This window comes from Balaenoptera ricei, chromosome 3 (assembly GCF_028023285.1).
Source record: "Balaenoptera ricei isolate mBalRic1 chromosome 3, mBalRic1.hap2, whole genome shotgun sequence".
NCBI classification, from domain to species: Eukaryota; Metazoa; Chordata; class Mammalia; order Artiodactyla; family Balaenopteridae; genus Balaenoptera; species Balaenoptera ricei.
Window position 1 is genome coordinate 176,880,631 of NC_082641.1, and position 26,678 is coordinate 176,907,308.

The 26,678-nt window shown below is 53.7% G+C and overlaps 2 protein-coding genes and 1 long non-coding RNA gene across 4 annotated transcripts; 2 read left to right on the forward strand and 1 right to left on the reverse strand.

Annotated features, from left to right (window-relative positions):
• Positions 1-12,065: 12,065 nt before the first annotated feature.
• On the reverse strand, positions 12,066-20,360 carry STXBP2 (syntaxin binding protein 2). Of its 2 annotated transcripts, none has more exons than XM_059918584.1 (19): positions 20,277-20,360; positions 18,955-19,004; positions 18,593-18,674; positions 18,015-18,091; positions 17,810-17,888; positions 17,619-17,722; positions 17,060-17,208; positions 16,802-16,886; positions 16,584-16,714; positions 16,385-16,492; positions 16,040-16,097; positions 15,819-15,884; positions 15,643-15,723; positions 15,168-15,306; positions 14,574-14,683; positions 13,647-13,742; positions 12,813-12,898; positions 12,541-12,698; positions 12,066-12,217 (listed from the first exon to the last, which is right to left on the reverse strand). In XM_059918584.1, the coding sequence occupies exons 1-19, from the start codon at positions 20,311-20,313 to the stop codon at positions 12,132-12,134; spliced, it is 1,782 nt and encodes a 593-aa protein (XP_059774567.1). In that variant the 5' UTR covers positions 20,314-20,360; the 3' UTR covers positions 12,066-12,131. The 2 variants fall into 2 exon arrangements, with proteins under 2 accessions (XP_059774567.1, XP_059774569.1); XM_059918586.1 differs by lacking the exon at positions 20,277-20,360 and adding an exon at positions 20,044-20,121.
• A 2-nt stretch (positions 20,361-20,362) lies between these two features.
• LOC132363124 (uncharacterized) lies at positions 20,363-23,803 on the forward strand. The gene is made up of 2 exons (XR_009502553.1): positions 20,363-20,539; positions 23,580-23,803. It is a non-coding gene; the product is annotated as an uncharacterized LOC132363124 (long non-coding RNA).
• Positions 23,804-24,825: 1,022 nt separating this feature from the next.
• PCP2 (Purkinje cell protein 2) lies at positions 24,826-26,654 on the forward strand. The gene is made up of 5 exons (XM_059919176.1): positions 24,826-24,873; positions 24,988-25,083; positions 25,440-25,572; positions 25,803-25,927; positions 26,535-26,654. The coding sequence occupies exons 1-5, from the start codon at positions 24,826-24,828 to the stop codon at positions 26,652-26,654; spliced, it is 522 nt and encodes a 173-aa protein (XP_059775159.1).
• The last annotated feature ends 24 nt before the right edge of the window (positions 26,655-26,678 follow it).

Here is a 26,678-nt window from a genome sequence, read left to right on the forward strand (position 1 = left end):
TATTTTTGTACGACTCATGAGCTAAGAATGGTTTTCACATTGTTTGGGTTTGTTTTGTTTCCAATATGGATGGATTTTTAAAAATTGTGGTAAAACACACGTAACATAAAATGTACCATTTTAACCATTTTCAAGTGTAAATTCAGCAGCATTAAGGCAGTGTGACCACCGAGGCAGACACTGGAATGCTGTGGCCACAAGCCAAGGAATGCCAGAAGCCACCAGAAGCTGGAAGAAGCAAAGAACCGACTTTCCCCTAGTCTTTAGAGGGAGTATGGCTTGATTTCAGCCATACAGTGTTGTGTAATCATCACCCCTGTCCGTTTCCAGAACTTTTTTTCTATCATCCTAAACTGAAACCTTACCTATTAAACACTAACTCCCACTTCCTCTTCCTGAAGCCCCTGGTAATCTCTATTCTAGTTTCTATTTCTGTGAATTTGCCTGTTCATATAGCAAATAAGTGGAATCATACAATATTTATCCTTTTGCGCCTGCCTTATTTCACCGAGCATAACATTTTAAGATTCATCCATGTTGTAGCATGGATCAGAACCTCATTCCTTTTTAAGGCTAATATTCAATTTTATGTCCATACCGCATTTCGTGTATCATCTGTTGGTGGACAGTTGGGTTGTTCCCACCTTTTGGCTATTGTGAAGGATACTGCTGTGAACCTAGGGGCAGGACAGGATAAAGACACAGACGTAGAGATGGACTTGAGGACACGGGGAGGGGGAAGAGTAAGCTGGGGCGAAGTGAGAGAGTAACACTGACATATATACGCTACCAAATGTAAAATAGCTAGCTAGTGGGAAGCAGCTGCATAGCACAGGGAGATCAGCTCAGTGCTTTGCGCCCACTTAGAGAGTTGGGATAAGGAGGGTGGGAGGGAGACGCAAGAGGGAGGGGATATGGGGATATACGTATGCATATAGCTGATTCACTTTGTTATACAGCAGAAACTAACACAACATTGTAAAGCAATTATACTCCAATAAATATGTTAAAAAATTTTTTTACAAAAAGCTTTTGAAGGATGCAAAAGAAGTGGGCAGCTCTAACTACAGGCAGGGTGAAAAGCAGAGAGAATGTGTGGAACCCCCTGGGGCTCCCCAGGGACTCAGTTTGAAAACCCTTAGTTCAGTAGCAGGAAAGAGTTATATATGCCCTGATAAAGAAATGATCACATATTGAGGTCTGGGGAAGTCATTCTGGCTAATACATGAGTTAACGTGAATTTTGTGCTAGTTAAAACAGCCTGCTTGTGGCCTATGAAAACTACATTGTGCATCTGCTTTAATTATTAAAGAAATGGGCACACTGACCAGAAGTCAAGAATGTCCGTGTTCAAAATAAAGATTAAATGCCTCCCTTCCTGGGATGCCAGGGCTGGTCCTCCTTTGATGACAAGACTCCCTTTCCAGGTGCCAAGGTCATACTGACTTGCTGTGTACATGCTGATCTGTTTTTCTGAAACCTTGAAGGAGTGTCTCCATGACTTGTTTGATGTTCTTTGTTCTGACAAGATATAAAACTGTGCTGAAAACCCTGCTTCTCTGGAGCAGTTTCTCAGAGTTTTCCTCTGAGAAGCTGTCTTCTGGGCTATAGTCCTCAGTTTGGCTAAAATAAAACTCTTTCTATTACTATTACTGATTGTTTATTGATTATTGTCATCGATAGCCCCTTAATTCTCTTGAAAAAAATTCCTTTATTCTTCCTGATTTCTACCAGCAAAACTGAGCCCTAGTGACCTTTTACATCTAATACTACTTAATAAAATTCTAGAACCAGGGCTTTAAAAAGTACAATAGGGCAATCACATACCTACAGTTTTTAAAAATCAATCTTATTGAGGTATAATTTCCATATAATAAAATGCATCTTATGTGTTCAGTTGGATACATTTTGACAAGTCTATATACCTGCATACTGCATGAATGTTTTGTTTTTCCCAAGGATTGCTGTTTTAAAACATCAGGTATAATTTACATACAGCAAAATTCACCCTTTTTACTGAGTTCTATGAGTTTTGACAAATGCATACAGTTGTGTAACCACTGCCACCAAATACTTATAATTAAAATTATGATTGGAAAAAAAAAAGTTTCCCAAAGATCTGAAGGAAAACTGTGTCCTGAAGTCACAGAGAGGGAGCTTTTTCTACCCATACAACTGGTTTTCCTGTGCACTGCAGATCTTGTGAATATTCATAAGTGTTACCAGCTTGTTCTCACCTCTGTTAATATACATCTGTCCTTGAAGTAATTTTGAACAAAGAGGCCTGTATCACTCAGAGGACTGGAAACTGTTGCCACTTCTTGTGAAACTGACTTCCAGAGGCAACCTACGCTTCTGATTGGTTGCCTTGCTACATAACTTGGCCTAGTGATGATGTCGCAATGACAGGTAGCTCTGCCAATCAGAAAAGAACCATTTGACACTTGCTTCCTGTCCCACAAGAATGACAGAAAATAAAAGTAAAAGCCTTGATAATTATTAGAGAAATGCTCATCAAAACCACAATGAGGTACCACCTCACACTGGTCAGAATGGCCATCATCAAAAAGTACAAACAATAAATATTATATATATATATATATATATATCTCAACACTGTATCACTGTGTTGTACACCTGAAGCTAACATGACATTGTAAATCAACTATACTTCAATAATAAAAAACATAATAAAATTTAAAAATTTAAAAAAACTGTTGGTGGGAATGTAAATTGATACAGCCACTATGGAGGACAGTATGGAGGTTCCTTAAAAAAACTAAAAACAGAACTACCATACGACCCAGCAATCCCACTACTGGGCATATACCCTGAGAAAACCATAATTCAAAAAGAGTCATGTACCACAATGTTCATTGCAGCTCTATTTACAGTAGCCAGGACATGGAAGCAACCTAAGTGTCCATCGACAGATGAATGGATAAAGAAGATGTGGCACATATATACAATGGAATATTACTCAGCCATAAGAGGAAACGAAACTGAGTTATTTCTAGTGAGGTGGTTGGACCTAGAGTCTGTCATACAGAGTGAAGTAAGTCAGAAAGAGAAAAACAAGTACCGTATGCTAACACATATATATGGAATCTAAAAAAAAAAAAAAGGGTTCTGAAGAACCTAGGGGCAGGATAGGAATAAGACGCAGACGTAGAGAATGGACTTGAGGACACAGGGAGTGGGAAGGGTAAGCTGGGATGAAGTGAGAGAGTGGCACAGACATATATACACTACCACATGTAAAATAGATAGCTAGTGGGAAGCAGCCGCATAGCACAGGGAGATCAGCTGGGTGCTTTGTGACCACCTAGAGGGGTGGGATAGGGAGGGTGGGAGGGAGGGAGATGCAAGAGGGAGGAGATATGGGGATATATGTATACGTATAGCTGATTCACTTTGTTATAAAGCAGAAACTAACACACCATTGTAAAGCAATTATACTCCAATAAAGATGTTAAAAAAATTTTTTTTAAAAAGAGGAATGGTGTGGAGGCGGGAGGGAGAGTCTGACCACAGCTTCCTGACAGCCTTCACCTCGTGCCCCATTTCACAGATGGGAGAACTGATGTTGGGTGAGGCTGAGTCACTCCCGAAGGGGAGATTTCAGATCCAGATTTGTTGGATGCCGAAGTCCTTATTTATTTATTTATTTGTTTGTTTGTTTGTTTGTTTGTTTGGTAGCAGCTCTTGGCTTGTAGGATCTTACTTTCCGGACCAGCGAATGATCCTGGGCCCCTAGCAGTGAAAGCACTGAGTCCTAACCACTGGACCGCCAGGGAAGTCCCTCAAAGTCCTTACTTTTAACCGAGGCATTTTTCCACCCGTACCATGAGGTGGGGGGTACATGGAGTAGGCAGGGTGTGGGGGGAGAACACGTGGAGGGCAAAGTAAGGGGCAGCTAGGCACAGTTTCCTAGAACCCCTTCTGACCAGCCCAGCTCTTGGGGCCCTGACCACCCAGGATGAGCTGTCTCCCCAGCCCCTTCCTGTGGTACCTGCCCACTCTCCCCTGCCCAGCATATCCAAGCAACAAGAGCAGATGTCAAGGAGCTTCAGGGATGTTCTGGTGGTGATGCCCGCGGAGGCTGCAACCCCCTTCCTGGGAGTCCCAGCTCAGCCACTGACTAGCTGCATGACTTTGAGCAAGTGGCTAAAGCACCTCGGCGCCTCGGTTTCCCCATCTGTAAAATGGGATTATTCTCAGTGACTACCTCACGGGGCCTGGGTGACAATTAAGTGAGTACTCCCACCCCCGCAGCTTTATTGAGACACAACTGACATATAACACTGTGTGCGTTTAAGGTGTATTACGTGACGATATGATACATGTGTTATGTTGCAACATGATTACCACATAAGGTTAGATAACATCTCCATCACCTCACATAAGTACCTCTTTGCGTGTGTGGTGAGAACACTGAAGATCTACTCTCTTATCAACTTTCCAGTACACAATACAGTGTTACCTGTAATCACCATGCTGTCCATTAGCTCCCCAGAATTCATTCATCATCTAACTGAAATTTTGTCTCCTTTGACAAACATCTCCCCATTTCCCCCACCTCCCAGGTCCTGGTCACCACCATTCTGTTCTCTGCTTCTATAGCTCAACGTTTTTAGATTTCACATATAAACCTTAAAAAAAAAAAACCCCAAAAAACAAACCAAACTCACAGAAACAGAGATTGGCAGTTGCCAGGGGCTGGGAGGTCGGAGAAATGGGTGAAGGTGGTCGAAAGGAACAAACTTCCAGTTATAGGAGGAATAAATTCTGGTGGTGTAATGTACAACATAATGACGATGGTTAACAATACTGTATATTGTGTATTGAAAAGTTGCTGAGAGAGGAGAATTTAAAAGTTCTCACCACACGCACATGGCAACTATGTGAGGGGATGGATCTGCTATCTGACCTCATTGAGGTTATCATTTTGCAATGTGTTGTCGACGAAAATAATCAATAAACCATCTATAATAGGAATAGAGAAGAGAGATTTTTTTGTTTTTGTTTTTTTTTTGGGCCGCGCCACAAGGCTTGTGGGATCTTAGTTCCCCGACCAGAGATCAAACCCGGGCCCAAAGTAGTGAAAGCGCCGAGTCTTAACCACTGGACCACTAGGGAAGTCCCAGAAAAGAGTTTTATTTGAGCCAAACTGAGGACTATAGCCTGGAAGACAGCCTCTCTGATTACTCTGAGGAACTGCCCCCAGAGACGCATGGTTTTCAGCGCAGTTTTATATCTTGTCAGAACAAAGAACATCAAACAAGTCATGGAGATACTCCTTCAAGGTTTCAAAAAAAAACAGATCATCATGTACACAGCAAGTCGGTATGACCTTGGCGCCTGGGAAGGGAGTCTTATCATCAAAGGAGGACCAGCATTGGCATCCCAGGAAGGGAGGCATTTAATCTTTATTTTGAACACGGACATTCTTGACTTCTGGTCATTGTGCCCTTTTCTTTAATAATTAAATCAGATGCACAATGTAGTTTTCATAGACCACAAACAGGCTGTTCTAGTTAGCATAAAATTCAAGTTAACTCATGTATAAGCCAGAATGACTTTCCCTATATCTCAATATGTGAACATTTCTTTGATCAGTATATATGTATTAAATCACTACGTTGTACACCTTAAGCTCATCTTAACGAAGCTGGGGGAGAAACAGATTCTACATTTAAGTATTTGTCTGTCTCCATCTGACTTATTTCATCCAGCAAGTACTTTATGTAAATCTATGTAGACGATACAGAATGAGGCGCGGTATGTAGTGGATGCTTCAAACGTCGCTTTTTTTCGGGGGGGGAATCAATATTTTCCCAGAATTTCCCCAGCCACAGACAGGGATCAAGGCTCCGAGTGATCATTCAATGTGGAGGGGCCACCAGCCAGGACTTCCTCTTCCTGTCCTGTCCCCTCAATACCTCAGCCCTGGGGACCCCATCTCAGCCCAACAGGAACAGAACTTTCCCACTTTCAGGGCTATTTCCTCACCTCCAGGAGTCTTTTCACAATATTCTTGGCAGTAGCTGTTGGTTAACTTGTGTTTTCAGATTCTGAGCAAATTTACAGAAAAAAAAAAAAAAAAGGGGGAAGCTTGCCTTGCTTCCTTAACGTCTGCTGGGTTCCCCGGGGCCACTCAGCCCCTCCCCCAGAGACCTCAGGCAATTCTTGCTTTGCTAGGGTCCTGGGGGTTTCACCATCCCACCTCCACCCCTCTCCGCCCAGCCGGCAGCTCCACCATGTCTGGGACCCTCACTTTTTCGTTCTTTTTTCTAATATGAGGATATATAAGACCAACCCTCTTTTTTTTTCTTTTTTTTTTTTTAAAGCACTTTTCTTTTTTTTTTTTTTTTTTTTTTTTTTAATTTTATTTATTTATTTATTTATGGCTGTCTTGGGTCTTCGTTTCTGTGCGAGGGCTTTCTCCATTTGTGGCAAGTGGGGGCCACTCTTCATCGCAGTGCGCAGGCCTCTCACCATCGCGGCCTCTCTTGTCGCGGAGCACAGGCTCCAGACGCGCAGGCTCAGTGACTGTGGCTCACGGGCCCAGCTGCTCCGCGGCATGTGGGATCTTCCCAGACCAGGGCTCGAACCCGTGTACCCTGCATTGGCAGGCGGACTCCCAACCACTGCGCCACCAGGGAAGCCCAGCACTTTTCTTTTTTATAGCTACTTTATTTATTTATTTTATTTTATTTTTGGCTGTGTTGGGTCTTCGGTTCATGCGAGGGCTTTCTCTAGTTGAGGCAAGTGGGGGCCACTCTTCATCGCGGTGCGGGGACCGCTCTTCATCGCGGTGCGCGGGCCTTTCACTATCGCGGCCCCTCCCGTCGCGGGGCACAGGCTCCAGACGCGCAGGCTCAGTAGTTGTGGCTCACGGGCCCAGCTGCTCCGTGGCATGTGGGATCTTCCCAGACCAGGGCTCGAACCCGTGTCCCCTGCATTAGCAGGCGGATTCTCAACCACTGCGCCACCAGGGAAGCCCTCGTTCTTTTTTAAAGCAGCTTTACTGAAGTATAATTTACATACCACATTCATCCATTTCAATTGTACAACTCAATGATCTGTAGTAAGTTTCACAGGGTTGCACAGCCATTACCACAATCCAATTCTGGAAAGTTTCTATTACCCCTAAAAGGAATCTTGTGCTCCTTTGCAGTCACTCTCTATTCCCACCCCCACCCCTAGGCAACCACTTTCTGTCTGTGAATTTGCTTATTCTGGACATTTCATATAAATGGAATCGTACACTATGTGGTCTTTTGCATCAAGCTTATTTACTTAGCATAGTGTTTTCAGGTTCATTAATGTCGTAACATGTATTTTGGTCCTTGACTGAGCTGCATTCCATCGCCTGGATGTACCACATTGATTTCCATTCACCAGTTGATGGGCATTTGGATTGTTTCCACCTTTTGGCTATTATGAATAAGGTCATGAACATTCCTGGACACGTCTTTGTGTGGATGTATATTTTCCTTTCTCTTGGGTGAATTCTTTTTAATGCAGGGTCAGTTTCCATTGTCTAAATGTACCGTAAAGTATTTAAACTTTTATTTTTTTAGCTTTTTAAAAAAACTGAAGTAGAGTTGATTTACAATGCTGTGTTAGTTTCAAGTGTACAGCAAAGTGATGCAGTTATACGCACATATATATATATTCTTTTTCAGATTCTTTTCCATTATAGGTTATTACAAGATACTGAGTATAGTTCCCTGTGCTATACAGTAGGTCCTTGTTGTTTACCTATTTTATATATAGTCGTGTGTCTTTGTTAATTCCAAACTCCTGGGAATTCCCTGGTGGTTCAGTGGTTAGGACTCAGCACTTTCATTGCCGTGGGCCCGGGGTTCCATCCCTGGTAGGGGAACTAAGATCTGCACAGTGCAGCCAAAAAAAAAAAAAGAAAAGAAAAGAAATCCAAACTCCTAATTTATTTCCCCCGCTCACTTTTTTTTTTTAAGTAGAGCAAATTCAAGACCACAAACTTTTCCCTCCTGTTAACTTGGATGAGATATAGTTCTAGAAGAGCCCCCTGCCCTGCACAGCGCGGGCTGAGAACTCTCCCTGCTATGACGTGTCCCCATGTCCCCACAACCAAGAACATCAGTGCTCACGACCCCAGGGGTGCCCTCCTGACCTTCCAAAGCCCTGATGCTGACCTGAGGAATCCTTTTTTCTCACTTTGTGGAGTCCTCCTTCTTAGCACATCCTGAGAACCACCGCCCAGCCGGGGCCAGACCATTTTACAGTATTAAATAATAATGATGTATTATTATATTAATACTATATTATCGTGGTATATATTAATATTATATTAATGTATTATTATTGTGGCAGTCAGTGGTTCCTGGATGTTGCCTCTAAGCTTATACCATGACCACCGGTGACTCTGGGGTCTGTTCCCACCCCAGGCCACCCCGATGAGCCCGTGTGTCCAGCTGCCTCCCGGGGATTCAGCGACCTAATCCACACCCACAATAACACGTAACAAAACGCGCTAGGTTGTAACTTTCCATACGAACCAACTTTAGTAGTTGCTGAGAGTCCTTTCAAGAAGGATCCCAGCTGATTCCAGTGGGAGGAATGACAAGTTTGAAAATAATCTTCAAGAGATATTGGCAATAAATAAATAGATAAAATTTTAAAGTACAGAAAAAAAAAATTGGAGAATTCCCTGGCAGTCCAGTGGTTAGGACTCTGCACTTTCACTGCGGTGGCCTGGGTTCGATCCCTCGTTGGGGAACTAAGATGCCACAAGCCTCGCAGCGTCGGGAAAAAATAAAATAAAATTACATTTAAAAAAAAAAAGGAGAGATCGGAGGGAATCCATGGCTGCTAAAACCTTTATGTGGAGAGTTGCTGGAAACCAGGGACACCTGCCCCCGGCCCCCAACCCACCGACCAATCGTAGGGACATGACATCATGGAGCTCCTGACGTGAGGCTTCATAGGATGCAGAGAGAGAGGGTGGATTCTACTCTCACACGAGGGTTTTGAGAATTCTGTGTAATGCGTGTGGAGGGCTTGGCAGGATGCCTGGGACGTGGTCAGGGCCTGACACTACCGGCTGCTGTGGCTCATTTGCGGGGGCGGGGATGGGGGTGGTCCGTGAATATTTGTACAATCAAAATGTCCTGAGGTGGGAGACTTTACAACATCATCTACGTACAAATAAGGGCCAGAGGCCGAGGCGATTTAAGCAACAGAGTTTCGCTGGCGCTGAGAACTATTGAGTAACTCATGACCTTCTCCCCCTCCCCCACCCCCGCCGTCTCTAACTAGGGTCACCCAAGCTCGGGTTACAGACGCTAAAGATCAAAGCAGCCGGCAAATTGAGCCACAGCGCCCCCTGGCGCCCAGAGCGCTGACCTACCTTAAGCGGGTTCCGGAGGAAAACCGCGGCTTCCCAAGGAGGCGAGTTTAAAAGTTAAACTTTTTAAAAAATTAATTAACTAATTAATTGATTTTTGGCTGCGTTGGGGTCTTCCTTGCTGCGCGTGGTGGCGTGGCGGCTACTCTTCGTTGCGGTGCGCGGGCTTCTCATTGCGGTGGCTTCTCTTGTTGCGGAGCACCGGCTCTAGGCATGCGGGCTCAGTAGTTGTGGCTTGCGGGCTCTAGAGCTCAGGCTCAGCAGTTGTGGCGCTAGGGCTTAGTTGCTCCGTGGCATGTGGGATCTTCCCCCACCACGGATCGAACCCGTGTCCCCTGCATTGACAGGCGGATTCTTAACCACTGCGCCACCAGGGAAGTCCCTAAAAGTTAAACTTTTAAAACCATCTCCCTCCCACTCCGTCTCCCAGTCGAAAGGCTTCCCTGCCAAGGCCATAAGTGGGGCGGTGGTCATCCAGGGCCGGCCGTCTCAGTGGTCTGAGATGACCCACTTTCTCCCCTGCACCCACCCCATCTACTCGACAGCCTTGCACGTCCATCTTTCTGCCCTATTAGGCGTTTCGCATAAATCTTAGTAGAATTGCTGAATCGGAGGGGTTTTTGCTTCTCCAAGGCCCTACCTGCAAAACTGTCCGTGTGATTTTTCTGGGAAGAGTGTCTTTAGATTTCTCTGAAGTCTCAAAAGGATAGGTGACCTCAAAATCAGGGCCAAGTCTTCCGTGGGCAGGGAAGGAGGGCCCCAGGTGTCCTGTGTCCGCCCACGCCACCCTGGTCCCAGCCTTGGAGGGGCCACAACTCCAGAGGTGACAGGATGGAAATGAGTAGCGCTCCACTGGGGGGGCGCTATACCCAATTTACCCGCCCACCAGGGCCCCCTCCCCAGGCACTCATTCCAGCTGAGCCCCATCGCCAACATTAGATTTGGGGTCCCCACCTGACCCTGCTCAGATCCTTTCTGTAGTTTCCCATCACCCCAGCAGGGGCCAAATCCTCACTCAGGCCCCAGGTGGCTCTCAGACCTTGTCGTCCCTCAAGACCTTTCCCTCTGGCTCCATTCCGCTCTCTTGCCTTTGCCTCCACTGTGCCCTCCCCTCCCTTCCCAGACTCCTCTTCACTTTCATTCTCGTAAGTGCCACCTCCTCCAGGAAGCCTTCCCCGGCTGCCCCTGACTGAGTGGATTACCGTGTTCTTGGGGCTCCCACAGCCACCTGTGCCACAGACTGCCGGCCTGGCTGTGTGTCGGTGCCCCAGAGAGAAGGGCCTTCATCTATCTTATTCAGGCTGTGAGATTCACATCTCACTTTAGCTGAGTGTTATGGGCTGAACTGTGTCCCCAGAAAATTCATATGCCGAAATCCTAACCCCCATGCCTCAGAATGTGACTGTATTTGGAGATGAGACTTTTAAAAGATAATTAAGTCAAAATGAGGTCATAAGTGTAGACTTTAAGCCAATATGACTGGTATCCTTATAAGAAGAGGAGATTAGGGGCTTCCCTGGTGGCACAGTGGTTAAGAATCCGCCTGCCAATGCAGGGGACATGGGTTTAAGCCCTGGTCCGGGAAGATCCCACATGCCGCCGAGCAACTAAGCCCGTGCGCCACAACTACTGAAGCCCACGTGCCACAACTACTGAAGCCCGCACGCCTAGAGCCCATGCTCCACAACAAGAGAAGCCACCGCAATGAGAAGCCCGTGCACCTCAACAACGGGTAGCCCCCGCTCGCTGCAACTAGAGAAAGCCCGCGTGCAGCAACGAAGACCCAATGCAGCCGAAAATAAAATAAATTAAAATAAATAAATTTTTAAAAAAAAGAAGAAGAGGAGATTAGGACACAGACACACAGAGAGGGAAGATCATGTGAGGACACAGGGAAAAGACAGCCATCTACAAGCCAAGGAAAGAGGCTTTAGAAGAAATCAATCCCGCCGGCACCTTGATCTTCGACTCCCGGTCTCCAGAACTGTGAGAGAATAATCTCTGTTGTGTAGGTCACCGGAATGTGGCACTTTGTTATGGCAGCCTTAGCAAACTAACACACCCAGTGAAGGGTCTGATAAGTCCTGCAGTTAGGAGCCCCTGTGAACAGCCTGGAGAAAGTGGGGTTGGGGAGGAGGATAAGCAGGGGGAGTTCCTACTCTCTGGGGCGGGAACTGGGCATCGTTTGCTGTGTTCCTATCCTCACACAAATGCAGATTCTGATCCTAGGAGCCTGAGAAGACCCCTGGCCTTGTGTGGCTCCAGGCCCCACTGAGACAGTTCCTGAAGGGCTGGGGGTGCTGGGATACAGGGCCTGTTCTGCTTGTTACTACTACTACTGATGGTCCCGTCGGAGCAGCCGAGGTAACCCTAGTACCAGTAGGGGAGCAGCTGCTGTCATTTTCCCGTGCCGTCAGCTTTCGGCGCCATTTCACCTCCTCTGCAAAGCCACTGCCATCATTGGCCCCCATTTTTTGGAAGGGGAACCCAAGAAGTTGGCCAAAACCTAGCAGCTAGTAGATCTTGGAGCCAATATTCAAATTAGAGCTTCGGATGCCCTCTGGAAGGACCACAGGGTGGGGTGGGGCCTGAGGCACAGGTCAGGGAATGGGACCCAAGGGTGGCAGTCCCCATCTAGCTCCCATGGAAAGAAAGTGAGGTGGGTGCCAGCTGGCAGAAAGATGGGAGTTTATTTCTCTGAAAAGGGAGAGGGGCGGGTCAGGCGGGGGTGGGAGGGTCAGGGCAGGGAAATGTCCTCCAGCTTCTGGTCCAGCGTCTTGAGGTCATCCAGGAAGCGGGTCGGGGTGAGGATGTGTGAGGAGCCTGGGCAGGAGGATGGGGCTGGGGGAGCGGCCTCGGCCCCTGACACCCCCCAGGTGGGGTGCTCGGGAAACCAGGCCCTGACCCTAAGGACTCAGAAGGCTCACCCCTTGGAAAGAGAGGGGTCCACTCCTAGGTGACCCCTTCCCTGGGAAGCCAAGCCCTAGCCCCTCAGGTATCCGGTATCCTCTCACCCAGGCCCTGCGGAGGCTCTAGGCTTTGGGGACCCAGAAGGCACGCAGATGTCAGTCCCCCAGGGACCCACACACACAGAGGCAGGCTCCCGGCCCCACCCCAGCCCAGGGGCCCCAGTCCTGGCCACTCACCAATAAGTACCTCCCACTTGCCATCAGTGGCCCTGGTCACCTCATAGGCGGCCCGCATCTCTGACATCGCCACACCGCCCATGATGTAGACGATAAGCCGGGGCCCTGCCCGTGCCTCCACGCCCGTCTTGTTCTTGTGCCAGTGGCCGAAGCGGGCGCTGTCCGGGGGAGACAGGGGAAGGTCAGTCTCAACAGCAGACCACCACCCTCATACCCAAGCCTCACCTCCCACGGGCCTGGGCACAGTGAGGGGGGGCATCCCTGGGCCTCACCTGACGGCAGCCTGGGAGCTGGGCGTGGGTGCAGGGTCAGACACGAAGGGCCACACCTTCCGGTCCAGCCGGTCCTCTACGGCATCCTGGGGCCAGAGGAGGAGGCTGAAGAGAGGGGCCCGGGCGCCGGGGCCCAGGGTCTGGAGCCCCCTCCATAGGGTGTGTTCATGGGCCAAGGTCCTGGCAGACAGGAGCCACCATCTGTATCTCCAGCCCCTCAGGTACCCAGGACCCTGGGCCCCTAGCTTCTTAAGGACCCTGCTCCCGCTCAGCTCCTCAGGGACCCAGGAGTGTGGACCCACAGACCCATGGGAACCCAGGATTCTGAGCTCCCTGCCCCTCAGGTACCCAGGAGTCTCAGCATCCAGAGTCCATGGGGATATGGGGGCCAAGGTCACTGGCCTCCAAGCAGGCGGAGGCGCCAGGACTCCACACAGACGGCAGGAAGCCAGGAAGCCAGGTCCCTGGCCTGGTCCTCTTTGTTGCCGCTGCTTTTGGTTCCCAGCATGGGCAGGAACTGGCATGGGGAGGGCAAAGGGGGACCCAGGGGGCTTTCTGGGGGGGCAGGAGCGAACAGAGGGGGACAGAGGAGGGGACCAGCAGGTGGAGAGGAAATGAAGCTCCCCTATGAGGGACCCCTCTGACACCCCACTTCCTCCAGTGTGGGCTTGGGATGCCCCCACGACACAGCAAATCGGATGCCACAGGGATGCCCATAATGAAGGATTTCCCCTTAAGCCCGCGGGCTTAGGACGGTGAGCAGGAAGAGGGCTGGGCGTTGCCTGGATAGGTGCGGGGAGTGGGGGTCAGGCCCCAACCCCCCACCAGCGGTACCTCCATCACATCCTTGATGATCGGGGTCCAGCGGGACAGCTGATAGGTGGGCTCCGAGCGCTCCCTCCGCTCCAGCCGGCTTGCAGTCCCAGAGCCCTACAGGTGGGCAGGGCGGGGCGGGGTCAGTGGGGGAATCAGGGAGAAGGAGGCGGGTCATAAATGGGGCTGGGGGCTTGTCGGACTTGGGAAGGTTGCAGACAAAGATGGAGAAAGGGAACAGAGAACCAGAGAGAAAGATAGAAGGAGGGAGGGAGACAGAGAGAGAGACAAACACAGAGAGAGCGAGGAAGGGAAAATGAGAGAGAGGGAGGAAGAAATACAGAGGCAGTGAGACAAAGATGCGACAAAGAGAGAGATCAGGACTAAGAGAGAAAGATGGAGACAGATGTGGGAGGACACAGAAACAAGGGAACTGAGAGGTGGCGGACAGGGCGACAGACGGGTGCCTGGGAGAGAGACGGAGGACCAACCGGCGAGGGGAGAACATGAGAGATGCGCGCGGCCAGAGGCGGAGGCAGGGTCGGGGGAAGCGGGATGTGTGGAGATCGGAGCACAGGAAGCTGCCATGTGTGTCCCGGCCGGGTTGGTGGCCCTCAGACCTCTGGGAGCCCAGAGTCAACTGTGTGCCCCATGCTGGTGACCCGGCTATCCGCCCCCGGGACTCGGACCACACGGACTGGGGCTCTGGCTACGCCTCACCCGCCCTGTTTCTCCTATGACCGCCGAGGCTGGGGACAGCCCTGGTGCCCCCCGGTCCCCAGACCCCACTCAAGCCTCCCTGTCCTCCAAGAACCACATCATGCCCTGCGTATCCCTGCCCTGGTGATGTGCCCTCCACCCCCAGTCATGCCTCTGACTCAGTGCCCGCTCCCCAGGCGGCCCCACCCCCACATCCGCCTCCCCCTCCCAGTCTCTGACCCAGCGTACCCCGGGGTTGGTGACAGTGCCCCCCAGCTGCTCCAGGTTCCGGATGAGGCTGCTGTGCACCTGCACGTTGGCGTGCTGGATCAGCTTGGCCAGATTCTCCTCGCTCACACCTGGAGGAGGCCGACGGGCGGGCGGATGTGGATGGGACACTCACGGGGTGGCGGGGGGGAGGGGAGGGTGGGGGGACAGAGGTGGCCATGCCCGCTTCTGGGTTGAGGGGCTTGCGGTGGGGTGAGGAGGTGCCAGAACCATGAGCAGCCTACAGTTCAGAGGCCCTCGGGACCAGGGGAGCCACCCAGGCTGGCGCGGGGGGATTCCTGATGTTAGAATTCTGGATGCGAATCCCAGAGGGGGTAGTAGACTGGGGGATCCTCTGGAATCAGTTGAGGGGGCCAAATTTGGAGACGTCATAGATTTGCAGGCTCTCCATGCCAACGGAGGCCAATGGAGGGAGGCCCAGGGTCCAGAGGGGTATCTGTGGGGTTTGGGGGCATCCCGAGGACAGGGCAACTGTGGGGTTTAGAGAGTCCCAGGATCACTGGAGACTGCGGTGAGTGGCGGTATACCAAGGCCGCCCCCTTGCCCCCTACCCACCGTTCCGTAGAAGAATGTAGAGCAATAGAACCCGGATCTTGTCATAGGCTGGCACCGCGGCGTCCAGAAGCACCGGCACGATCAGCTTCATGGCGTCCTTGATCTTCTCGCCCTCTGCGTCAGAGCCCATGGCTAAGTCCTGTGGGGCATGGGGGTCAGCCACTATGTGGGGGGACAGGGCAGGGCAGGGACATCCCAGGGGCCTCGGCAAGATCTTTGGGCTTCATTTCATCCTACCACCAGGTCTCTGAAGGTTCTACACGTGTTCGCAGAGAGGCCCCACCCCTCGCACAGACCACACCTCTCCATAGGCCCCGCCCCTTACCCTGGTCCTACCTTTCCATGGGCCTGGCACCCCCACAAGCCATACTCTACCCCAGAAAACGCCCCTCCAAGGCCCCGCCCCCACAGGCCCCGCCCCCACATGCCCAGCCTCCCCTCCACAGACCCTACCCCTGCCCCGGGCTCACCCCACCTGCTCCACACTGCACAGCTTCTCCACACTGCCCTTGAAGTGCTTCATGCAGTCATCGGCTAAATGCAGGTGCGTAGAATACTGAGGGGCAGGGGTGGGAATTGGGGTAACAGAGGTTGAGTCAGGGCGGAGACGGGGTGGCAGTTGGAGGGGGCGGGTTCCCCGCCCCCGCTCACCTTGTTCAGCTCCTTCTGGTACTGTGGCATCTTTTTCAGGATGTGGGACAGGTCTTTGATGTTGGCCTGGGGACAGGGAGGGGCGTGAGCCAGGCCCTGCCTACCGGAGGCCCCTGCTGCAGGCTAGGGATCCAGACTGAGGCCCCGCCCCCATCTTTGGGGGGGGCGTGGGAGGGGCGTTCCTCCCAAGCTGCCCACCCTGACACAGGCCCACACCCTACCTTGTCTGTGGTCAGCCTCTTGCTCTCACAGAATGTCTTCAGGAGCTCCGTGACCTTCCTGGCGGTGAGAGCGGGCAGGGGGGAGGGTGGGGACGGCTGCCAAGACCGCAGTTTGACGGCAGAGTGGGGGGGGCATTGCACGGGCAGGGGATGGGAGCCAGGAGACACAGGCCACGTGCGAGCCCACAATGGGGACGCATCGGGGAGGCCAGCGGAGGGGTGTGGCTCGTCGAGGGGCGCTCACCCAGAGCGGGAGGCCACGTGCCCGGTCCACAAAGCGGGGGGAGGGGGTGGGGACCGCGTGCGGAAGAGCCCACACCCCCGGCGCCCACCACGTGCACGTACTTGGACACATCTGCGATGTGCATGTGCCGTAGGTCCACCCACAGGTCATCGTCCTCGTCCAGCAGCACGGCCTTCTCCCGGGCCTCACTGAGCCCCGTGGTCTCATACCTGGGGGAGCAGGAGACATGAGGGTCGGGAGCACTGGCTGAGGACCCAGGGCCACAGTGATGGCAGATGGCGAGTCCTGGGGTCCACCCACCTGTACGTGTCCTGCTCGATGTCCAGCAGGTCATAGGCCATGGCCTGGAAGGTGAGCTCATGCAACAGTGGGGACACGGGGTCGGCCGCCCGGTCCATGATGAGTAGCTGTGAGCGACTTTTCTCAGGGCCCTGGGGTGGAGGGGGTGGGCAGGGATGAGGACATTGACCCTGACCCTGGCTGGGCCCTCCCCCCACCTCCCCAGAAAGCCCCCTCACCTCGCCCATACTGGGAGTGTCTGCCTTGAAGGCGTTCAGCTTGGCTAGGACGGCGTGGGCCAGCTGGGCCGTGTCCTCTGGGCCCCTGAGGGTGGGGTGGGCAGATGTGTGTGGGGGAGCTCAGGGCCTGGGGTTGGGGAGGGCCAGGCACAGACTGGGGGTCGGGGATGGGGTTGGGGACCAGGGTGAGGACTGGGGCTGGGGTTGGAAACAGGATGGGGTCAAGGTCAGAGGGTGGCATCCAGGTGGGGTCCCCACTTGTGGTAGCGGATGGCCGGGTACTCTTGCAGTGTGGCGCACAGGGTGGCGATCTGCTGGGCCAACGCTTCGAGCTGCCGTGCCCGCTCGCCGGCCCGGAAGGGGCAGTAGAGATTGTAGGTGCTGTGCGGGGCATCCAAGGAGAACACCTGGGAGGGCACAGAGCCGCCGCTGGAGGTGTACCCCTGCCCAACTCCAGCAGCCGCCATCTGCCACTCCCCGGGGCTTCCTCTGGTCTCTGGAGCCTGCTCTGCCATCTAGGAGGCAGGCCTGGGGCAGCCCCCAATTCCTGTCTAGAGGAGGAGGTGGAGAAATACCTCAGCCCCCTCCAACTTGGGTGGGACGACGCTGAGGTGAGCTCTATGCTGCCCCCTGCCGTTGCCCAGTGGGACAGAACTCCGGGTGCCACCACAGCGCTACGAGCTCATTCTGCCCGGTGTTGGCTCCTTTGCTTTCTGATTCAGTGTCCCCTTTACTTGTCTCGGTGCCTCTTTCTGAGGGAACCTGGGACGTTTAGTGACAGACCCCCACCCCTGCCCAGGACGAGGCTGGGCTGTACCTGAGCCTCGTATGGGAGGAAGGCAAGGTGGATCTCTTTCAGCGTCTTCACTACCTTCGCCAGCCGGGAGCGGCCCAGCTCACAGAACAGGGGCTCGGGGCAGGCTGGGGTGAGCAAGAGGGGGCATCAGGCCAGGGCAGCCCACACACCCCCTCGCCCTGACCCCCACCCCACTGGCTCTCCTCACTCACTGTCGGTGAAGAAGACGTGTGCCGCTTTGTAGGTGAAGGTGGGGGTCCCCTGGAAGTCTGCGATCAGGGCCTGCACCGACTGAGGAATGCGGATCACTCTCCAGGCCTGGCCCCTAGACCGACCACCCCCTGCCCCAGCCTCCAGCCAGCTGCCTGTCCCCCCTACACTGCAGACATGCGCGCACACACCCGTTCACATAGGCACCTTCTCCGTGGGGCTCAGCAGATAAATGGCCTCCAGGCTGGGGATGGGTTCTCGCCGTTTGTTGATGTCCTCCACAACTAGTAGGAACAGAGGAAGGGGCACATGTGGATGGCAGTGAGGCCAGGGCACATGGGGAGTCTCTGACTCAGGGAGCTGGACACTTGGGAAGGAGGGTCAGATCCTGGGGTGAAGCAGGGGGACTGCACTCCCTAAGGGTCCTAAGCAGGAGGTGCACACCCATGGGTCACACGGCTAAGAGCTACATGGGCAGGGCTCTGCACATTCGGGGGGGTCACATAGTCATACCCCCTGGGGATCGCCCACAGAAAGTTATCCATTCTGGAGGTCACGCACTGAGAGTCCTACATGGGGTTCCACACACAGGGGCTGCACAGCCAGGGAGGCTGACCCCTTAGAGATCACAGCCAGGGAGCCCTGCATGGGAAGTCTGCCTATCATGGGCTCCCAAATCAGGGCTGTCTGTGCAGTAAGCTGCATATTTGGGAGTTCTGGAGAATTTGAGGGGATCCCACACTCAGGTCCCATCTGGGCAGCATGGGGTGGGAGTGTCCACTCACTGGTGATGCCCTCAGCCAGGATGTCTGACATCTTGCAGCAGGACGACAAGATGCGCATACTCGGGTGGTCCATGATGAGCACCTGTCCAGATGGATGGACAGATGGACCGGTGGACAGACAAGGGGGCGGGAGAGGCTGAAGCTGTCCCTGAGGAGGGGCTGGGGCAGTGGGCAGGCCTGACAGCTTCAAGAGCTGGTTGAACACGAGGACCCAGGACCCCATCCCCACTCCACCCCATTCCAGACTGGCCCACCTGACCCCACCTCTGTGGACCAGCAACCTCCTCGAGGAGTTGGAGGGAGTCCCATATTCAGGGCCCCCCACATGGGTTTGGACAAGGCATTCCAAGTCTCAGCCTTACCTTCCACTCCCCATCCTTCTTGACGCTCCGAATGACTCCGCTCAAAATTTCTGCGGGGAAGTGAGGGGCAGGATCAGGATGCCAGGTCCTCTGGCCCCACTGTGCCCCCAGACCTTCTGGGTCCCGGGCTGGACCTCCATCTGAACTCCCATTTACTCCTCCCCCCAGTCCTGTGAGGTAGCTCCTAGTCACCCCCAATTTATAGACAGGGCCACTGAGGTTCAGAGAAGAGAAGTAAGTTGCATAAGCACCCTCAGCACTTAAGTGGCGAGTGCCTGAGGCATAAGTAGCCACTGGATAACTATGCTTTAGATAAACGAATAAGTGGAAAGCCAAGACTCACATAACAGGTCTACCTGCCTCCAGAGCTGGGCTCTCAGCCTCCCTATCTGCTACTCAAGTACTCCTGGCCTGTATATTTCAGCCACACCCTTATTCCATCTCCGTCAGTTTCCCCTGGACCAGAACGCAGGACCCCTGGATCCCTGGTCTGAGGTATGCCTGGCTGTGGTCATCCCATTACCCAACATCCAGCCTCAGTTTCCTCATCTGTAAAATGGAATCAGCGATTCTCCTGTCTCCCCATTAACTCCTATGTAGGAGGCTCCTTTTTCAGTTGGGGTTTTGGGGGTTTGAGCCATACTGGGCCCTGCCTAGTGGAGGGAGTGGATAGGCAGCCCCGCCTGGCAAGAGTGCCGTGTCCACAGTTATCATGACGGCCAGGGCGGAAGGAGCCGCTGAGGCCGGAACTACCGGAGGTGGGGGAGGGGGCGACCTCCACCCCTCCCCCAAGAACCCAGCCTGCAGGGCCTGGATGCTTGGGTCCTCACGCTGCATGGGGCTCTTAGCGACCGGGCAAGGAGGAAGGCGTCCCCCACCCATGGACCTGGATAGGGGCCCGGACGCGCCCCCTGAGCACTCTCACCACCTGGGGTCGCTGACCAGCGCACCCAGGCCCGGCCCCCGTCCGCACCATGGGGCCCCAAGAGTCCAGCTCGCCGGACTTCGCCCGGCCCAGAGATCCGGGAGTCTGGATGTCCAGCTGTGCCCTCCCCCCGCTGGCACCCTAGGGGGCCCAGGAGTCCCTACCCAGCGCCTGTCTACGCCACCCTTAGTCTGATTCCTTTGGGTCCCCGGAGTTCTGTCTCCCAACTTTGTTCCGCTCCCTCCAGGGAGAGACGGGACATCCAGCTGAGGCCAAGTCCCCGTCCGCCCCCTCGAGCGTCAGGTGCTCGACGCCCAGCCAGGCCCCCAACTCCCCGCCGCTTGGGTCCCAGAGTCCGTGCGCACCCGGCCCCCCGCCCCCAGGGGGCGGCACTCACTTTCCCCCACCACCGCCTTCAGCCCCGAGGGCGCCATCTTCCCCTAAGGGCGCCGCCGCTTCCGGGTCTGTTCCAAGGTGGGGGCGTGGCCCTGAGCGTCATCCACGTGGACTCCGCCCCGCGGGGCCTGGCTCCCGCCCCCTGCGCACCTGGCCCCGCCCCGCCGTCGGTTTTCAGAGAGGAAGATGGGTTCCGTGTGGAGCCGACCCGCGAATGAGTCCACGCAGACGCGCACCAAGTCGCCGGACGACGCACTCACAGACGTGAGCTCAGACACACTTCCCTAGCTTGTGTGCAGCGAGAAAGTGGGATCGCAAGGCAGTAATAACCTCTTCATCTTTCCCAGGCACAGCTCCACCCTGCCCGAAGTTTCTCTCTGTCTGAAAGATACTGTGTGCCCACCCGGAGCCGCGGGGCCACAAACCCGTGACCCACTTATGTAATGTCCGCGAGTTTAGCAGCAGCAGCGGGCTTGGGCAACACTTGATAAACCGGGGAGGAGGCCTGGTTGAAGCTAAGCCTGCACCTACTGTGTGCTAGGGACCTGTGCCAGGTCGATCCTGCCAGAGACCCTGACGGGAGATGCGGGATAGACAATGAAACAGCGGCTCGGCCGGACCCTTGTCCAAGGCCACGTGATGAGTAGGCCTATTGCAATCTGAAACACGAGTCTGTCCCAGGAGGTATGCTGGTCATGGCCTTGCTGATACGCACGTGGATTCAGTGGCATGCTCAACCGCTTGCATACTCTCTCTCTCTCACACACACACACACACACACACACACCCCTCAATTCACGCTCGACTAGAAATTTCAGGGCCTGCCCCTGCTGTGCACCAGCAAAGGGTTGACACCTTATCATTGCAAAGGGCCCAGTCCAGCAGCACCTCATCATTTAAATGAGGATTTAAAGTGTGACACACGTGTGTGAATGCAGAGTCCTAAGCTGGTTCAGTCCTGAACCCGTGCTTTTATTTGGTGTTTCTTAAGAGTCGGCCAGGTGCCAGGTCCTCTGCCACTTTCATGGGACAGGCATGGGACTGACCACAGTGAATAAGACCAGAAAGCCTGCCAGGCAGCACTTAAAGTTGAATGGAGGAGGAGGGGATAGAAAATAATCGGTTATGCCTTAAGGAAATAAACAGTGACCTGATAACAAGTGCCCCGGTGGGGGGCGCTTTATTGAGGGTGGTGCCAGAGGGGTACTCTATGGGTGTGGCCTTTAGGCTTAACCCTGAATGACATCAGGGAGCAACCATGCAGAGAGAAGGGAGGGATGAGCTCAGAGGAGTGGCTGGAGTGAGGTGAGGTTGGAGGGGCCACGGAGGCCAGACCTCTGTGGGACATGGTAGGACTAACCCGATTTGCCTTGGATTGAGAGGTTCACAGGACCCAGGACTTTCAGTGCTAAAACTGGGACAGTCCTGGGCAAACCAGGATGGCTGTTCTCTCTATGTAGGAGTTTGGGGTTTTCTTTCCTTTTTCCTTTTCTCTATTTCTTTCTCTTTCTCTTTCTTGCTCACCTTCTCTTTCTCTCTCCCTCTCCCTCCCATCCTCTCCTTTTCCCTCTTTCTTTCATAGTTTTATTGCAATATAATTCACATACCATACAATTTGATCACGAAGAGCATACAATTTAATGGCTTTTAGCATATTCACAGTTGTGTATCCATCACCAGTCAATTTTGTTTTTTTAAATTTATTTTATTGACGTATAGTTGATATACAATGTTAATTTCTGCTGTACAGCAAAGTGATTCTCAGAATATACATATATGTATATATATATATTTTTCAAATTAATTAATTAATTTATTTTTGGCTGCATTGGGTCTTCCTTGCTGCGTGCAGGCTTTCTCTAGTTGCGGCAAGTGGGGGCTACTCTTCATTGCCGTGCACGGGCTTCTCATTGCGGTGGCCTCTTGTTGCAGAGCAGGGCTCTGGGAGTGGTGGCTTCAGTAGTTGTGGCACACGGGCTCAGTAGTTGTGGCTCATGGGCTCAGTAGTTGTGGCTTGCAGGCTCTAGAGTGCGGGCTCAGTAGCTGTGGCTCATGGGCTTAGTTGCTCCAGGGCACGTGGGATCTTCCTGGAGCAGGGCTCAAACCCGTGTCCCCTGAATTGGCAGGTGGATTCTCAACCACTGCGCCACCAGGGGAGTCCCTATGTATATATTCTTTTCCATTATGGTTTATCACAGGATACTGAATATAGTTCCCTGTGCTGGACAGTAGGACTTTGTTGTTTATCCATTCTATGTATAATAGTTTGCATCTGCTAATCCCAAACTCCCAATCCATCCCCCATTCCCCACCTTGGCAACCACAAGTCTGTTCTCTATGTCTGTGAGTCCATTTTTGTTTTGTAGATAAGTTCATTTGTATCCTATTTTAGATTCCACATATAAGTGATATCATATGGTATTTGTCTTTCTCTTTCTGACTTACTTCACTTAGTATGATAATCTCTAGGTCCATCCATGTTGCTGCAAACGGCATTATTTCATTCTTTTTCATGACTAATATTCCATTGTATATATTTACCACATCTTTATCCATTCCTCTGTCAATGGATATTTGGATTGCTTCCATGTCTTGACTATTGTAAACAATGCTGCAATGAACACTGGGGTGCATGTATCTTTTCAAATTATAGTTTTGTCTGGGTATATGCCCAGGAGTGGGATTGCTGGATCATAATGTAGTTCTATTTTTAGTTTTTTGAGGAACCTCCACACTGTTTTCCATAGTGGCTGCACCAATTTACATCCCCACCAATGGTGTAGGAGGGTTCCCTTTTCTCCACACCCTCACTAGCATTTGTTATTTGTAGAATTTTAAATGATGGCCAGCATAACCAGTCAAGTTTAGAACATTCCCATGATCCCAAGGTGCTCGGGTTTTCTCCTGAGGACAATGGGGGCCAAGAGTGTTCTGAGCAGGGGAAGGAGGGGACCCTTGCAGCTCCTGGGAGGAAGGATGGATTGCAGGGGCAAAGGAGGGAGCTGGGAGACCCTGAGGAAGCTGGGACCACCTCTAGCTTCTCAGCCTGTCCCCTGGTGGTGAGGCTCTGTAGGGTCTGCCACCTCTCATTATACTCAGTGAGGGTGACCAAGGTCTTCTGCTGTTATGGGCTCAAGGCTGCCCACGGAACAAAAAAGCGTGTTGAAGTCCTAACCCCCAGAACCTTAGAACGTGCCCTTATTTGGAAATAGGGTTTCTGCAGGTGCAATTAGTAAAGATGAGGTCGTGCTGCAGGAGGGTGAATCCCTAAAGCAACGTGACTGGTGTCCATGTCTTATGACAGCCATGTGAAGGACACAAGGGGGACATCTGTGACAACAGAGGCACAGACTGAAGTCCTGCTGCTACAAGCCAAGGGACACCAAGGACTGCCGGCAGCCACGAGAACCCAGGGAGAGGCAAGGAAAGACCCTCTCTTCCATGCTACAGGAGTATAGCCCTGCCAACACCTCAATTCTGTACTTCCGGCCTCCAGAACTGTATGACAATAAACGTCTGTTGCTCTAAGCTACCCAGTTTGGGACACTTTGTTAAGGCAGCCTGGGAAACTAATATGTCCGGGGAGGAGCAGGACATCACGTTGGCATCTGGGTCTTGGGGCCATGGAGAGGGTGTGAATGGGGGCTCCGGATGGTGGAGGGCTGCCTGGGGAGGAGGACCAAGCTTTTCAATTAAGTGATGAGAGCGTGGCCCATGTATTCCGAGAAGAAACTTTAACTGGTTTCCAGAAAGGCATCCTGGGGATGGGGTGGGGTGCAGGTGGGATCCTCCCAGCAGCACCCTCTCACGGGGCGCTGAGGGAGAGCCATAGCTGCTCAGCAGAGGGGGCAGGGGCTTTCCTCCCCAGGAGTCTAGCCTCCAGTCCCTAGGCCGGGCTGGGGGGAAAGATCAGAGGAGACAGACCAACTTGGCATTGGCGGTGGGGAGACAGGAGCTACCAGACCTTCCTGTTTTGGGAGTCGGGGGTGGGCAACCAGACCAGGGGAGAGTGAGTAGAGGAAGGGTGGCCAGGAGACAGAGGCCAGCTGGTGGTGCCTCAGGGGTCCTCGGGCCCAGCTTCCCCTCCTCCCACCACCTGCAGATGGCAACTGCCTTTCTGGCAGATATGGGTGGGCAAGCTGGGTAGCTTCAGACCTCACCTCGGCTGCCCTATGGCCCTGTCCTCTCCCTAGGGGACCCAGCCAGCCCAAGCTCCCCACTGTGGGGACGCTGCTTTGGCCAACTGCTGCACCCCACCTGAGAGTCTTTGGGGCCCAGCGAGTCCTGCTGGGCCAACAATGTCCGAACCCAGGTCACCCTGCCTCCTACCCCCCACAGCAGCCCCAGCCTCATGCTGCAAAAACAATTATCTGGATCATCTTTATGGGGCTTAAGCTTGGGTGGGAGCAGATGGGGCGTGAACTGGGGATTTGGGGCTGGGTATCCACTCCCCGCCATGTCCCAGTCTCTTAAAAAGCCTCCTCTGGCACGGGGCCAGGGCAGAGGCCAGTGGAGAGGTGGACAGGACCCAGGGGAGGGGAGCACGGACAATGATGGACCAGGAAGAGAAGGATGGGGGCTCGGCCTCCTGCGACAAGGTGAGCAGGCCCCGCCCCCCCCACACCGCCAACTCAAGGACCCATGAATGACAAGGCTAATTAGTTTGTAGGGCACCTAATTAGCACGTGAGTCTCCTGGGACCCCCGACCCAGTTGCCGCCCAAGAAGGTGCTGGTGGGCGGGAGGGTCCGAGTGCCTAACCCAACCCCAGGGCAGAGGTCAGGGCTCTCAGTGCTGACCTCCTGTGAGGTGAGGGATGCTGGGATTTAGGAGCTGTCAGGGGGACGTTCCCCTGGCTCGTGTCCCAGCCCCCGGGCCACCCCACAGTCAGGCCCCAATCTAGGACGGTGGCCCTCTCCCTCGGGGCAGCACCACGTGACGTGGCACTGCTGGTGGGGCCCCTGGGGCGGGGGCCGGGATTGAGAAGGACACTCATGTCTCATTTGGAGCAGCTCTGCAGAGCAGCACACCGGCGGGCACCATGGTGAGAGCCACAGAAGGGGCAGGGCAGGCCCGGGGGTCGGGGGGAAGCTGGCCGGCCAGGAGGGGAGTTGAGGGCTCCTCCAGCTGAGGGGCCGGCCGGACTGAGTGTGTCTGTCCCCCAGGCAGGCTCCCCAGACCAGGAGGGCTTCTTCAACCTGCTGAGCCACGTGCAGGGCGGCCGGATGGAGGAGCAGCGCTGCTCACTGCAGGCGGGGCCGGGCCGTGCCTCCGAGAGCCGTGAGAGTGGGCAGGGAGGTGTGCGGAAGTGGGTGTGATGGGGGGGCGTGCATGGGGCAAGTGGCCATCTGGGGGACCAGTGGGCAAGGGTCTGAGAAAGTGAGCAGGCAAGTGGGGACAGAGATGCCTGTGGGTTGCGGGCAGATGTGAGCATGCTTCCTGGAGGGTGTGAGTCGGGGTGGAGGGGTGGGTCGGGGGCCTCCAGCTGGGCTGTCTGAGTTCTTCCCCACGGCCTCTGCTTCATGCAGAGAGTGGCCCTGCACCCGAGATGGACAGTCTCATGGACATGCTGGCCAGTACCCAGGGCCGCCGCATGGATGACCAGCGTGTGACAGTCAGCGCCTTGCCTGGCTTCCAGCCTGTGGGCCCCAAGGTAGGTGATGTTCTGCCAGGGCTGAGGAGAGACCAGCCACACTGATCCCTCTAACCCTGCCTCCCACCCCCACCCCTGTCCATCATCCGCCCCTGGGGATGAACGCCTGGTAGGAGCGCCCACCCTGCGTACTTGCCAGTCACAAGACCCCGGCCAATCCAATACCCCAGTTCAGAGGTAGGACAAAGGCCCAGACAGGGCTGGGAAGAGATCAAGATCATGCAGGGGGCATGTTAAAGTCAGAGCTGTGGTCAGAACTTGTGGCTCCTGCTCCCAAGTCTGAGAACTTCAAGGAGGCGAGAGAGAATAGACCCGCTCCTGGGAAGACACCTTGAGGGTGGAGAGCACGCGAGCTCATGCCCAGGACACATCCAGACACCCATGTGTCTATGTCACACGTACTCACCCACAGCTTGGGTTCTGATCAAGATCCCAGGGATGTCCCCAAGACCCATCAGCTCCCAAATACCACCCTAAATGTTGAGTAACTGAGGAGTGGAGAAGCTCAGGGATGGTGGGGGCAGATGGGGGGAGGTGGGACTCCGGTTGCCACCTGCACTGGCCAGCACTGCCCTTGGCCCTCTGGCTGACCCCTCTGCATCCACAGGATGGAGTGCAGAAACGAGCCGGGACCCTCAGCCCCCAACCCCTCCTCACCCCTCAGGACCCGACTGCACTCAGCTTCCGTCGAAACAGCAGCCCCCAGCCCCAGACACAAGCCCCATGAGGGCCTGAGGCGTCCTGGGCCCCA

Coding starts and splice junctions, on each gene's coding strand:
- STXBP2 (XM_059918584.1), bottom strand. CDS start 20,313: ATGGCGCCCTCGGGGCTGAAGGCGGTGGTGGGGGAAA. Junction 16,887..17,059: donor CCGGCCATCCGCTACCACAA/GTGGGGACCCCA, acceptor CCCCACCCTCAG/GGGCCCAGAGGACACGGCCC. Junction 16,098..16,384: donor CACATCGCAGATGTGTCCAA/GTACGTGCACGT, acceptor TCTCACCGCCAG/GAAGGTCACGGAGCTCCTGA.
- PCP2 (XM_059919176.1), top strand. CDS start 24,826: ATGATGGACCAGGAAGAGAAGGATGGGGGCTCGGCCTCCTGCGACAAG. Junction 25,573..25,802: donor CCGTGAGAGTGGGCAGGGAG/GTGTGCGGAAGT, acceptor TGCTTCATGCAG/AGAGTGGCCCTGCACCCGAG. Junction 25,928..26,534: donor TCCAGCCTGTGGGCCCCAAG/GTAGGTGATGTT, acceptor CTGCATCCACAG/GATGGAGTGCAGAAACGAGC.